The sequence below is a fragment of the Pezoporus wallicus genome, unplaced genomic scaffold (genome assembly GCF_028554395.1).
Source record: "Pezoporus wallicus isolate ANWC-B61680 ecotype Strahan unplaced genomic scaffold, APGP_CSIRO_Pwel_v1 contig_227, whole genome shotgun sequence".
NCBI lineage: Eukaryota > Metazoa > Chordata > Aves > Psittaciformes > Psittacidae > Pezoporus > Pezoporus wallicus.
In genome coordinates, this window is record NW_026635704.1 from 3,298,878 (window position 1) to 3,313,703 (window position 14,826).

Below are 14,826 nucleotides of genomic sequence, written 5' to 3' on the forward strand. Positions count from 1 at the left end.
GGGACACAAGTGTAGATATCTATAGATTAAAACATTTTGGAAAGGGTGCTAGCTGAGACAGACCACAGCTGCTCCTGCTCTAATGAGGCTTTTGAGAGGCTGCCTGTTAGAACTGCTCCCCTGAGGATCATGGCCTTGATTCTGCTGGGTTTCCCAGGTACAGGCTGTAAGTCCCAGTGCTCTTAAGTAAGCCTGCTGCAGTGCTGTCCCCTCCAGTTTAGCATTTTGTATTTTATGTACTGTGAGTGTTGATGGCCTCATCTACAGAGTTTCTGAACACTTCCAGGGACGGTGATTCCACCACTGCCCTAGGCAGCCTGTTCCAATGCCTGATCACCCTTTCATTGAAGAAATTTTTCCTAATATCCAATCTAAAACCTCCCCTGGTGCAGCTTGAGGCCATTACTTCTTATCCTGTCATGTGTTGCTTGGGAGAAGAGACCAACCACCTCCTTGCTCCTTTCAGGTGTAAAGAGCGATAAGGTCCTCCCTTGAACCTTCTCCAGACTAAACAACCCCAGTTCCCTCAGCCCTTCCTCGTAGGACTTGTGCACCAGGCCCTTCACCAGCTTTGTTGCCCTTCTCTGGGCCTGCTTCAGTACCTCAATGTCTCTCTTGTAATGAGGGTCCCAGAATGTCCAGTATTTGGAATGGGGGACAATGGGTATGATTAATATTACAGTATCAACACACACCTTATTGGAAATCAAAAGTTTACACAGAACACCTTGTAAGAGTATTAGAATCGCCATAATTTCATTCTGCTAGAAGGAACAAAAAAGCGTTTAAGCTCATTTTACTCCTTTTTCTTTTTATGACTTAATTCTTGCGCTTTACCCTTTTGTGTTCTAGCTGATATGGTGGTTTCATCCCCGTTTGATTCTCAGTGGCCATACACACAGTGCTTGTGAAGTGCTGCACGCGGGGAAAATCCCAGAAGTCAGCGTCCCGTCATTCAGTTGGAGGAATAGAAACAACCCTAGTTTCATCATGGTAAGTTTTCATTTGTTTTTATTTTTGTCAGGTAACTTCCATAAATAAATCAACATGGCAGTCAGCTGGAATTGAACTGATCCTACCTGGAAAAACAAAAAATAAAAAACTGCCTACCCACCCAACCCACTCCGTACACTGCATCCACCTCAGAAAGTCCATCTGTGGGAGCCACATCTTCTGTGTGGTACAAAGCAGTGCCCTTAAAGATCTAATTAGTATCTGGGTACAAGCATCTAACATTTCCTTATAAAGAGGGTGCATTGTAAACTATTGACTTGTAAAAATATTCAGTATTGTGCACGGAACAGTAGAAAGACTAGTTTGGCTTGGTTGGTTTACCAACTATGAAAACAAGACCATCTCCACCTCAAACTCTCTCTCGCGGTGATGGCGGTTTCCGAACTTGTGCATTAAACCACTTCACAGGGTGAAAACGTTTGTCACATGCCAATAGTCTGCCTCCTCCTTTCAAATTCACATTTTATACAGTGTTGTTGGTTATGCTCTCACAGGCAGTTCCAGTGCTCTGTATATCCTTAAGAGGTAAATCAATTAGTTCCCCAGTTCAAAAACAAAACAGAACTCCTAGAAACTTGGAGTAAGAAGCAAAACCTACCATCTGCTTACAGCGTAGTCTGTGACTCGGGGGAGGAAATCTTTCACGTGTGTTTTTTCTACTGCTGTTGAGTTTAGGCTGCTTCATACACAGATAACCCCAAACTTTTAAATTCATTTTATGCAACTCTTAATACTTCTTGTTGAAAGTAGTTCTGTTTATTCCATATTCCTGAGAGTAGCTGCCTTCAAAACTACACATGCTCTCTGCACACGCCAGACAGCGCATCTTCACTGCAAAACAAGAGGTTGGCTAATTAAAGTTGCATCATCTTCACTACTCTTTTCACTCAGTCTCGCTCCGTTGTAAACTTTAATTTGAACTGCAAAGTCAAGCCAAAACCCGATGGAGTTCTTTGTCGTTGACGTTCGCGTTCATAATTTGGGTTAGCCAACGTGGTTTTTGCAGCATGTACTGGGTAGGAGGAGGGTCTGGAGGGAGGAAGGGGCACATTCACAAAACCTAACTTCAGCCTGGGAAGGCTCCTTCCAGGTGCATTTACAGCAGCTAAAGTTAGGCTTCTCTTGAAGGCAGATCAGATGAGGAGCCCAGCTCTCTGTTTACGCTAGATGGAATAGAGGGAAGATTGGCCCCTGGGCTAATGTTGGCCTGGTGACTATTCCAGGTAGTGCCCAGCACCACAAGGTACGGACTCTTCAGCCCCCTGGAGAAGGCACTGGTACTAGGAAACTGGCCCCAACCCTTACCACCCAACACAGAATTTAGAAATTGGAGAGCTGAGAGTCGTGGTGTTTACTCCTGATTCAGAACCACTGTAACAGCAAAGTGACAGTCTTCATTTCTTTTCCAGGGCAGCATAACACCGACAGACTTCTCCCTCCAAAAATGCTTCCTTCCGTATGAGAGCAGAGTCTTTACTATATACTGTGCAGCAGGTGCTCTGCTTGTAATCCTGATACTAGCTCATTTTCAGCTTCTCACTCCACCATTTTATTTTGCTCAGCGTTTAATCAGTAAGCATAAAGCAGTATGAAGAGCCAGACATCTGCATTCAGTCACTGAAATACCAAAGCTGAGAACAGTCAAACATCAGACTATATTCATGCCAGCAAATGACCTAATTTGATTGCTAGTCTGAAGGCAGGTTGCATTTACACATACCATAGAAGTCCTATACAGCTGATATGACTACTACAGGATAAATAATTAACTGAAATGAGCGTTTCATGCTGTACAAAAATACTGTATTCGACAATCAAATGAGTCCTTTTCCTGCTATAATTTTTGTATCAAACATGTATATTAAAAGTGTAACTGTACATTATGTAAATCCAATAGCCTCATCACTTGTCTGCACTAGTGTCTTACCCTGGTGGAGGCTCAGTCCTGCAAACTGGAAATGTTTCTCTGTTTTATTGCTGCATGGCCCTTCTAATGTCATACTCCTGTTTGTTAGGGTCAGGCAGAAACTAGATACATCAGCGTGGAGAGATGTGGATCTCCGTAACCTTTTTAGGATGTTGTATGTAAGGGACTGGGGTATGGGACAAGAAATCTACCAGTTCCCGACACATTAAGTTGTTAGCTGACTACAGTTTGCACTTATCGTCTACCAGACAACAACAAGAAGCTCATGGATCCAGTTTGCTGATACACACTTGAAACCTGCTTAAAAAAAAATAGGGTGACACCTCAAGCTGCTCTTTTTAAAAAGATGTGCTATGATGAGCTTAAAAAAAGAGGGCCCTATTGCATCCCAGAGATCTGCGTGGTGAGGGGCCCTCCTGTTGCCGATCTTCTGCAAGAAGGAAGGTCAAATACAGCTGCAGTAACATTATCCTATGCCTTGGCCCTCAGTCTATGGACAAATAGGGATAGGAATGCACCGTATTTTGGATTCTTGCTGGGCTGCCAAGTTCTTTTCACTTTATTGTAGAGTCACAATTTGAACTGCACTAGCCCCTCCGCGGGGAGGCGGAGGTCAGCATCTTCATGTGCTGGGTGGGAGGGAAGCTTCTCCCCACCCACCCTAGAAGAACCAGAGGGACTGTTTCACACCAGGACCAGTGTTCCTGCTGGCATTCCTGCAGAGGCTGGGAGCTCTGACCTGAACTCCTGGATTGGAGCCTGTTTTAAAGACAAGACTAGTTTTTGTTAGTCACTCTATTACTTTCTTTGGCACGGGAAGTGAGAAAATCTTTGGGGAATTTTATTTGTTATTCACTTATTCCACCCAGCCTGTCGCTTTCTGGAAATTATCTGATGACTAAATTGAGTGTACAGATATCAAAGTACAGACATTTCTGGGAAGAGGAAATGGTCATAGTATCTAAAATGGGACTGTATAGCATCCAATAGGAACAAGTTCTCAATTCACCTGTACTCTGAATTTGAAAAGGTGACCGACTGGGGTTTATGACTAATAACAATGCTTATACTAAGAAGTTAATCAAACCTGCTGATTTATATGCCAGTGTGGGGCATGTGTTTGTTGTTAGCTCTTAATCTCTCCCTAAATTTAAAACAAAGTGGGGGAATGGTCCGAAGTGTGGTAAAACATTCTATAAAGTAATGTAGTCTAACACTTCTCTAGGTTTCTGTTATTGCAACTGTAATTTTAGACATTTGTACAGGTTATCTTGGACACAGGAAAAGTATATAGTCACAGACATAAAACACCTATGTATAAAATATAAAGCAGTGTTATAGTTACTAAAAAGGACATGCCTTATTGCTACAGCAATTCTTGCTTTTATATATTGTACTGTACCACAACTTGTTTTGAGAATGTCATTTGCATAAATTATTCAAGTTTGAGAAATAGTCACACATTTTGATTCTACAATATTTAAAATAAAAACAATTTTCTAATGTGTCTCTTTATTAAAAGAGAAATAAAAATGTCATCTTGTAATTCTCTTAGGCCAGACACAAGGGTTTATACACCTGTTTTTAGTTTTTTTTTCTTCTTTCTTGCTATTTACTTGCACAATGAAAGCCGCTGTTGGTACAAAGGTTGAAGAGCTCTATATAATGGTGCTTTACACATTCACAATCGGTCTGTGCAATTGTGAAGTTCTATGAATGACCAAAGAATTACCAAACATATTTTCTGAATCGAAAGGAAAAAAGAAGAAACTGAAATCCTTAGTTCCCATTAAAAGAACACCAGGTTGCAATTTGGACACTCCAATGAATTCCAATGTTTTAAAGCTGAGGCTTCAAAAGAGAAAGGCATGTTTGCTGCAACATCCGGTGACTGTAACACCTTACTTGGAAAGGTAAGTGGTTAATTTGCATAATTTATAATTTTTATACTAAAGAGCATTTTTATATAAACCAGAAAAAAACCCCTAAACTCTACAGATAAAGTTCTTACCTCCAGTCACTGCTGCAGGTAAGGTTGACATCAAGCTGTACAGCGCAATCAAAAACATACTTACATCTTAGCTCATTTTACAGGTACAGCCATAATCAAGGCACAAAGATCTTCTACAAGTATTTTTCTTCAATAAAGTTGTACAAAATAATATTACATTTTACAGTCTGTACAATATAATAAACCAGCAGTAAAACAAAAAAATATATATAGGGAGAGGACTGTTGTCCAAGAATGATCTGAACTAAAAGGATCATTTGTGGACAGCACAAATAACATAAGTGAGGGTGGTAAAGTTTCTGCCTAGATGCAACAGGCTGAAAAGTAGCTGTAATTCAAATGCCTGAGGTGTGCAGAGACACTTAGCTCCAAAACCCCAGAAAAATTGCTTTGTCTTCACTTTTCCTCTCATTATCTACTCTACTTCCTGCGCCAGTAACGGCTTAAAAGAGGAGGTCACTTTATCAGTTGACCTGCAACTCAGAAATGCTAAAAACTGTGACAGAGTAATAAATATTGTGGTGCTGCTACATTGTGTGTCTACTTCCTCAACAGTATTTAATAACCTGATACAAAGTGCATTAATCTTTTTTTTTCACCCATCAAGTACTCTTCAATGTCATGTTAAAAAGGAAACCCACACAGAGGGATAAGCTATGACTTTAGTGTCATCCAGCTGACATACCAGTTTGCACTGATGTTAACCTGCTGGAAAAAATTTAGCAGGTCACGTTCAGTTAAAAACACAAAACCTACGGGAACAGAGGTAGCCGAAGGGCTTAGTGGAATGACGAAGAAGTGGCATGTCAAAATAAAGCACAAAAATAGTCCCCAAAAGCATGAAGGAAAACCAACCCAAACTTGCTTCAAATCAGCTTTAAGGTTAAATAATTAAAGTAAACAAAGTGAAGAGACTGACATTTCTATAGTATATTCCTCCACCCTGTGTGGGGTAGTATCAAGAGAAAGAGTAAGGAGCAAAGAATTTAAAACCACAGGTTCCACGGTGAGCCCCCTCACAAGAGTTCGTACTGGCGGAGATGCATCCTTTGAATGATGTCTCGACAGTCGTTGAACACCCTGCGGATATTTTCTGTGTCCACTGCACATGTAAAGTGGGGGTAGCAGTAATGCCGGCCGTCTCCACTCGCTGTACTTATCCTCTGTGGAAAAAATGAAGGGAAAAGAAAGGGTCAGGTGCCTTGCCATGAGAAGCTTCTATACATTTACGGAGTACAAAGAAACCTGGAAAACTCTATATACAGATTATTAAAATAAAGAAAAAGCAGGAAAATCTGTGGTCTGGTCCAATGTGAGTCACAAGTATGAAACGAGACTAAAAAAGGTTCAGGATACTACTGCAGGGGCAGTGTATTAGTACTTTGTAAGAGCCACTGATGCTGTCATCATCTGCACAACCTGTTACCATTTGCACATCACTGTGCAGCTGATGTGTGCTGCTGCCAGCAGCACTGCGGTCTGCCATGCAGCTGTCCCAGGAATTATTGTTTCTTCCTTTTTTTTGGTGTCATCGTGGCAAATTTCTGTGCTCTGGTTTTTAAAGCAGCAACAGAAAACTGAAAACCAGGAGTAGCAGAGAACAGCATCTTTCCGCTTCTGGAAGCTGAAGGTCCCTGACATTACCTTCACTTCGAGTACCCGTTAAGACTTGGTACCATTACTGAGACCAGAACATGCTGGAATTACCACCAGAGTGATCTGATTCCCACAGAATAATAAACCACAAACAAATCCGGTAAAAATCAGACCATGAAAATTCGCAAGGCTGCTGCACACTCTTGTATGGTGCTAACTTAAGTCTCCAGCATCACTTCACCTGTGGTTATCTTGTGTTACTTACAGGACTGATAAATATAAATCCATTCTAGATCATTAACTTGGAGGACATACAAGGAATGTTATATGAAAGTAGAAGGTCAGTTCTTGAGTTAATAATAAATACTTTTCCTGATTTTATTACAAATTTTACTGGCTGAACAAAACACTGTTTTTTCTCTCTCTGGCTACACTATGTATTTTTTATACAGTGGTTTATTTTACACACAGGATTGACCTTTTAAATACCTCCAGCTACAAATATGCAAAACTACAGACATTTAGAAGCCATGATTTACATTACTAGATCCACAAGAAATTACAAGTTTTTCCAGGCAACCTCAGTAGCATTATATATTCAACACTAATTCAACAGGGGGTGTTCCATATGTATACTAACAATTATTTTCTCCTTACTAAGCTACATTCAACACCTAGTTCAAAGCTTACCCTCATGCAAAATGTTAATTCAATAGCGTATTCAATTGATGGGTAAGTTGTTCAGAGCATATTTGAAGCACGTACAACAATGAAAGAAGAAAAAAGGTTGCTGCAATGGTGGCAAAATGCTGAAACTCCGTTAACATGCAGTTACACGCTGTAATGATGCGAGAGGGGGATCAGACTCCCACTCTGATGAGCTCTTTCTAGGACTAAACGTTACATGCTGACAGCGAGGGGCAATGTACGAACGCTCTCAGTGCCACCCAGATGCGGGCAGTAGGGAGCACATCACTCTACTGACCCCCACGTTCCATTTTTTTTTCTTGTATTTCAGTAAAATAAGTGTTCTTTCACTAAGTTCTTGTGTTTGTCATGCACTGATTCCACTAATGTAGTAAGTTGCCCACAATGTACTGGTGACACGTGGTTACATGTAAGGCATGCCAAAGGTCGTATTTTCAAAACGTAAGGTTGTTTTTTGGTCCCAACAGCACTGGGATTCTCCCATCTTAACGTAAACGCAGTATTTTCACTCCTACTCAAAATTCATTTTGAACAGTAGTGTTACTTAGCACCCATTCAGAGGGAAATCGTAATATCCCCTGTAAAACTGCTAAAACCCAATGCTGCACATCAATCCTGAAATCAGAAGCTGATATATTTTGCCCTCCTCATACTCATATGCTACTGTGCACCAAGGGTTGTTGGAAATATGTTTATATTTAACCCCCTTCCAAAATTCTTCTAATTACATGCTTTAAATTTGCCACTAGCAGTGCCCACAGCTAGGTAGAGTTTTAATATGGGGGCAGCACCATGGTAGTGATTTTCACACATATCTACACCTTATGCAATCCCGCTACCATGATAAAAACGGCAATAAAGCTTCCAAATGAATGAAACCAGATTTCTCTGAATCATGTCTGAAAATGCAACAAAGTGGAACGAGGAAAAGGTCGCAAATGAAGAGACTTAAATGTGAAAAGCAGAGCAAAGAAAGCCATAGGTAGAAAATACACCCCTTATCTTCCTTGCACCTGGCTAAGGGCATCAGAGCCCTCCCCTGTACCCTCTGTCCCCCCGTCTCTGAAACCTCAGCCTTTTGGGCTTGAACTCTCCGACAAAGAAAGGCTGAGAGTTGAGCTTGTTCAGCCTGAACAGAAGCCTGCAGAGAGACCTTAGAGCAGCTTCCAGTGCCTAAGGGGGGCCTATAAGAAACTGGAGAGGGACTTCTTACAAGGGCATCTAGTGTCAGGACAAGGGGGAATGGCTTTAAACTGAAAGAGTAGATTTAGATTGGATATTTATGAAGTTCTTTAATGTGAAGGTGGTGCCATACAGGAACAGGTTGCCCAGAGAACCTGTGGCTACCCCATCCCTGGCAGTGTTCAAAGCCAGGTTGGATGGGGCTTTGAGCAACCTGGTCTAGTGGAAGGTGTCCCTGCCTCTGCCATGGTGAATGGAAATCCCCAAAGTACGAACACAGATAATTGCTTCCTTCTTTCTTTCTTGTTACAGCAACAGCTGTAAATCCTAACAATACTTGTAAAAGCATCATGACTTTAAAATTATTAATTCTAATGATTAAATTTCCTCTCTCAAATACGTCCATACAGTCTGTACCAGAAGGGCAGGATGAATAAACTCCTTTGGTTCTGGTCCCTGATACTGCTTCACACTGTGAGCACAACTCTATGAGTGAAGCCGTAGGTGATGGACTTGGCAGTGCTATGTTAATGGTCCGACTTTATGATCTTAAAGGTCTTTTCCAACCTAAATGATTCTATGATTTCACTGAAGTGATACTGGATTCAGCCCTCTGTTTCCAACAGGAGCTGTGTGTGCCTGATAACTGCTTGAATCTGCAAAACGTAGACAAGAGTCCTTCAGCTCCAGCTTTGGAGGAAACCTTAGCTGCAAGAATAACTGTGACCAGACAGGAAACTTTTTATGCTGCCTCAGCAGGGTCATGACACCAGTCCTGGGGTGAGGCAAACCTCCCACCTGGCACAGCAGGAATCTCATTTAAAGAGAAGATCTACTATTTTGTTCATTCCTTCTTGCCAGCTGACCACTGCCAAAGCCCTTGGAGGAATGCTGGATAAAGAAACCCAGCCTATATGCTTAAATATGGAGTGGATTGATACACAAAATAAACATTCAAGGCAACAGCCTGCAGCATCTTACAGATAAAGACAACCTCAGAAAATCTCCCTAACTGGCAAAGGGAATAGTGATTGGCATTGTCCTCCTGCATAGAAAGTGAGGGCTGCTGGCACCTACACCCAGGCTGGAAACAAGCAGGAGCTCACACAACTGATTTCAGCACCAGCACTTACTTGCTGTGACACTGCGCAGGGCAGGTGACTTCATATAAGACTGGGCATCAAAATGTGCAAGCACTGCAAGATGGACAGCTGAAAAAAGTCAGAGAATTGCCAGACATTCTCCTCTCCTCTAGCTTTCTGCAAAACCCCATCAGTTTTCCCTAAATAAACTACGCCATCTGCCAGTATTTCCTATGATGGAATCACACATAAGACCAAAATTACTCACTAAAAACTCATCCCGGATGAAGAACTTGGCTCTTGTGACTTTGGGGTCTTCTCCTGCATCTGGTGTTGCTGTTCAATTAAAAATAAGTGACATCAGAAACATGAAAAGCAAACAGTCATCTACTTTCCATAATACAAGATCTAGTAAGGAGGAAGCAGTCCTTCAACACAAAACTACAATGTTAAATATCCACAGGAGATTCCCAATAGGTAATTCTACAATGGAAGGGTACTGTAAAACCTGACCATGCATTCAACGTATTTTAGGAACCTGAAAATTGCTGAAATTGTTGCAACAATGTCATTGGTCATATCATAAAGGGGCTTACTCAGATCCACAAGTTTGTTCATAAAGATACCAAACAAGTGGGAGTTATGGTTTAACTCTTATCAGAAAATACAACTGGAAAAAGCAGCTGAGCTGTTCAGTTTCTGCAGAGCAGCACCTCCAGAACAAAGCTTCTGCAGGCAGGAATTTGGGTTTAAAAAAGGTTAATCTGAGATTACACCTGAAAAAAATAACAGCATCAAAAGATATTTTAATATATATACATATATTAAAAAAAATATATATGTGAATATATCTAATGCATGTATACACATATATAATATATATATATTATTGCCAGGCCCCAAGTCAGCAGAATACTTAGATATACTGCCCATAAAGGGTCCTTAGATTAAATTCTTGTCAAGTAGCAGACTCATGTACTGACAGCAGATGAAGTCATCTCTATCTAGGCCATGTAACAACTGTAAGTGTAAAAAACAATACAGTGAAGAGATAACCTCTTCATTTCCCTTCTGTGTGATTTCTCTTCATCCAAGATACCAGATCAGATGCTTATAATAGATCAGATGCTTATAATATGCTAAAAAGCAGAATTTATTAGAATATGGAAATATATTTTTTATCTATAGCGTCAGGGGTGGACAGCAGCACCATCAGCAGCATTGCAGAGTTCAGTGCTGCTGTCCTTAATGTCAGCTGAAACTAAAGACTAAATGAACAGGTTAAGAATAGGGAGCTGCTTCCTGTGCGAGTATTTTGGATCAGTCTGGATATCTGCTGTTAAAACCTGCTAAGAAACACCAGAATAAAGCTACTTTATTCTGACAACTGGCTCACTATAAAAAATGCTGAACATTTACCCAAACTCTGTACGTATGTTGTGCGTATCTGGGAGAGGGAAATTTGGGTGATGGTAACAGAAGGTTTCTTCTGAAAGTCCTTAGCGTTAATAAAACTCGTGCCAGGTAAACTCAGATTTTAGGACTATTTATTTATCCTCTCCACCTGAAACTCAGCATCACATTCCTGAAAGTCCAGACCCGGAAGAAAGCTGAGAAGAGCTTATTACCATCTTCACTTCTATTACTTAGGCTGTTGTTGATGGTTAATGGAGAATGAAAGCCTATTCCAGCAGCTGGCTGCAAGCACTACACTGGGGACATCACGTTAGTGTAGGAAGAGGCTAGTGAGCAGGAAGGGCAAGTGTTACCCCTTTGGCTAGACGCTGACCTGGGGTGTTCAGGAAGCCCTCTGCCTGGCATAATATCAGAGTCTACTCACACACTATGTTATTGCAGTGCAGGAATCACTGCAGTTTTTGAAATGATAAGAAACCAAACCCAAGCTAATCGCTCCATTGTCACAGCTTTTTGTATTTATGGATGTGGTTTTCCTCCATTAAAGTTCCCTCTTGTCTGTTGGGCTTCCCATCAGTATTTGAAAGGCTGAAGTTTACAGTGTTGGAGGATGCAGAATGGCCGGAAAATAAGTGTAATGAATCCTTAACAAAGTTCAGCACTGCAGGAGGCCCAGGCAGAAGCATCTGTCAGGGAGAGACATGCCTGGCAGCTCTGCTTTCCCTGGACTGTGGGTTGCTTCAAAACAAGGGAAGGCAGGTGCTCTGCAGCCAGCCCCCAGCAGTCCTCCCCACATCCCTCCAACAGCCAGAACCTCTTCAGACCCTGCTTGAGCTGGGGCATCTCCGAGCTGCATGCTGCTGGCATGCTCCTTACCTGACCAACAGTTTGCACAAGCCTATGCTTGTGAGTCTGCGTGCGAGAGACAGAGAGAGGAACAATGGGCTGGGCTATGCCAGCAGGTCCAATCCCTGTGTAGTTGTTGTGGTTTAAACCTTACCATCTTCAGGTACAGTATAATGTGCGTATTCAGGAAAGTAATCTTCGATTTTTGATTTCCCTGCCAAGACTTTTTCAGCCAGCATGTCCTGTTTATTCAAGAACAAAATGATAGAAATGGTCCGTAACCACCTGTCAAAACCAAACCAAATGTTTGTGTTAGCTCTGACACAAGAAAAACATATCACTTCAACAGATAATTTACTGCCTATTCCTGCATGGATAGAGAGTGAAGTAGGGATAGAGAGTGAAGCCTCTAGCAACAGAAAAAAAAAGATGACCTAAATTCTTGTTTTAATTAGGCTGTACCTGTGCTAGTGGGTATATTTATAGGGCCTGTAAATACATTCATAAAAATCCACGGTAGACACTGCTGCAGGGAACAGTCTTTAAAAATTGTTTTCTAAATTATCCTTTTGAAAGTGAACTGGGAAATGGATAACATGCTCTGTCTTAACTACTGTTCATCCACAGAGATATCCTGCCTTTTAGAGTGGACTGTATGACATGTGTTGGATCAAAAGAAAACAATCTCTCTTTTGTCCCCAAATTAATACCTTGCCATCACTATAACTTGTGCTCAACATCTTTCTTCTCTCTACCTTAAATCCCTTCCCAGTGGAGAGCATCCTCATAGGTATGTGCTGAGAACTTCATTACCTTATTTTGTATATTGTTTTCACTTTCTATCAGGAGCCTGTTCGGATTGCTATTTGGTTACACTACTATAATTTACATGCACTGTGGCAGAATGGCAATTTAATGGCAGTTACAATTAGATTAGATCTGAAATATCATCCCACAAGGCAGAGAGGCTGAGCGCTCTCAGAGACGAGTCTTACGAGAGTGGCTGCCTACGCGGGTATTGAGTGAATCGAGCGCAACGCCAACAGCAAGCTGCTCCTGCTGCTGCACTTGAGGAGGAGACAAAATGTGATTTGGAGGATGCTCTCGGTCTTGGCCAAGCAGCACAGTGACGCCAGGAAGGGGTCTCCCCTGCTTCCCTTGTGGCAGCTGGCATGGTGAGCTTGCTCTTCCCAAGTTGTCCCCATGCTCTGCACCATTTTGGCAGCGGCAGCAAAACACTGTGCACCATCCCTGCGCCACAGCCCCCACTGGGGAGGGCTAGGCACCGCGGGGACACCCTGCTAGCTGGCCCTACCTGGGCATTTTCTGAATAAACAATCTGATCATATAATAAGGAGAGTCCTATTTTGTAAGGGGTTGAACTGTAGCTAAATTGGGGAAAGTGGGTGGGAAGTGAGGTATGTTTTACCTATTATTCCAGATACTTTTGAAAAGGTCCAGGGATTCCCGCAGTCTGTTTGTGTTATTGTCTTCCCTTATTACCATGTTGTAGCTGCTGCAAGCCACAACGAAGATGATAGCCGTGACATCTGGGCAGAGCATACAGAAGAAAGAAAGAAAGGAAGAGAGAAAATAACATCTGTTACCCCAGCATATACTCCTTGGGGTAACACTGCCATTGCTCCCCAAACTGCCAAAAACACCTGAAGGAAGTAACACTGTAACACTGGACTCATGTATTAGTGACACACTTTGTGTGAATATGAACACTAAGCTGCTCACATCTCAGAGAGCAAGTTCAAAGTAAAGCATGTGGAATATTTTTACTTACCATTAAAGCACTGGATCCATTTTCTTCTCTCATCTCTCTGGCCACCTACATCAAACATGCTGTTAAAAAGCCATAGGATGTTATATCACTTATGTGCCCTAGGAAAGTCACACAAAGCATGCAGCATGAGGGTTCAGTTTAAACATCTGACAGTGCCAAGGACAGTGACAATAAAACACCATCTGAAGGTGAGAGAGATCTGCTGATGCTGTGCTGCATGTCACAGAGCTGCACAGCTCTACCTGCTCTGCTCTACCAGGAGAAGGCTACTAAACCCATGAAATGAGAAATACACTCTTTTCCAGGGCAAATGTTGGCCTTTCCAGCCCACAGAAGTGCTGCAATGTAAGGTTGGAACTACCGTACCACAAATAGGGGCAGGATTTAGAGTATTTTGAAGGATAACAGGGAGAGTGTGTCTCTGTAAAGAGGAGGACCTGGGGCAGCTCTGCCTCATCAGTGACACCACCATTCTGGTCAACAGAGTGGAAGCAGCCCGATAGTGGGTGTTTTAAAGAGACACAATGTAAAACGGACAAATGCAGAGCTTGCAGCCCTCTGGAAGAAGGGGCACATTTAACTCTCATCTCACTGTACAAAGTCTGACTCATGGCAGCATTTCCACTGATTTCTAAGAGATCTTATCCCCAAAAGTATTGTATGAGTTTACTGTGCTATACCAACGAACCAGTTAGTAAAAACAGCCATAACACCACAACAGGGCATCACTAACAAATATAACTAATCTCAGCTCTTTTTGCAAAGCATGAGGCAACTTTTACCTGTGGGAAGAGAACAAAAAAACCAAACCCAAACAAGCCAACTCCAACCTGAAAGCGACTATACGAAGCGTACATGAGCACAGACATCTGAAGTAAGTTGTTAAAAATTAGCATAATATTCATAAATTATTACTAACAGACTTACTGGAAATTTACTTTATCTACTTGGAATCTTGTTTCAAAAATCCCTGATGTCAACACTCTGCATCTTAATAGGTCCTGGAAATGAGAACACAGAAGCTGATTAGCAAGGATTTTTGTAACCTCATTTTGTTTTTAAAAGCATGATATATTATTTTCCATGAAAAGTCTTAAATGTTCCATTATGTTCAAGTTCAATCAGACTTGCTGTTAAACCTGCATTTGTTCATACTGACACAGTGGATATATGCAAACACCAGCTCCGATTTGCTTTGTGCACTCTCAGAAAGCAGGAGACCCTACATCCGTTCTCCTTGCTGCTCACTGAA

The 14,826-nt window shown here is 41.7% G+C and overlaps 2 protein-coding genes across 6 annotated transcripts in view; one reads left to right on the forward strand and one right to left on the reverse strand.

Moving 5' to 3' along the window:
• The window catches only part of MPPE1 (metallophosphoesterase 1), a 29,389-nt gene extending 26,486 nt beyond the window's left edge, over positions 1–2,903 (forward strand). For all 3 annotated transcript variants that reach the window (XM_057397453.1, XM_057397451.1, XM_057397452.1), the window contains 2 exons: positions 853–993; positions 2,424–2,903. In XM_057397453.1, the coding sequence (XP_057253436.1) occupies positions 853–993; positions 2,424–2,606 (324 nt within the window). In that variant the 3' untranslated portion in view covers positions 2,607–2,903. The remainder of the gene's footprint in view (positions 1–852; positions 994–2,423) is intronic.
• A 1,517-nt stretch (positions 2,904–4,420) lies between these two features.
• Positions 4,421–14,826, reverse strand: part of GNAL (G protein subunit alpha L) — a 192,510-nt gene continuing 182,104 nt past the window's right edge. For all 3 annotated transcript variants that reach the window (XM_057397448.1, XM_057397450.1, XM_057397449.1), the window contains 6 exons: positions 14,502–14,575; positions 13,575–13,633; positions 13,212–13,332; positions 11,937–12,067; positions 9,789–9,856; positions 4,421–6,115 (listed from right to left, as the gene is read on the reverse strand). In XM_057397448.1, the coding sequence (XP_057253431.1) occupies positions 5,969–6,115; positions 9,789–9,856; positions 11,937–12,067; positions 13,212–13,332; positions 13,575–13,633; positions 14,502–14,575 (600 nt within the window). In that variant the 3' untranslated portion in view covers positions 4,421–5,968. The remainder of the gene's footprint in view (positions 6,116–9,788; positions 9,857–11,936; positions 12,068–13,211; positions 13,333–13,574; positions 13,634–14,501; positions 14,576–14,826) is intronic.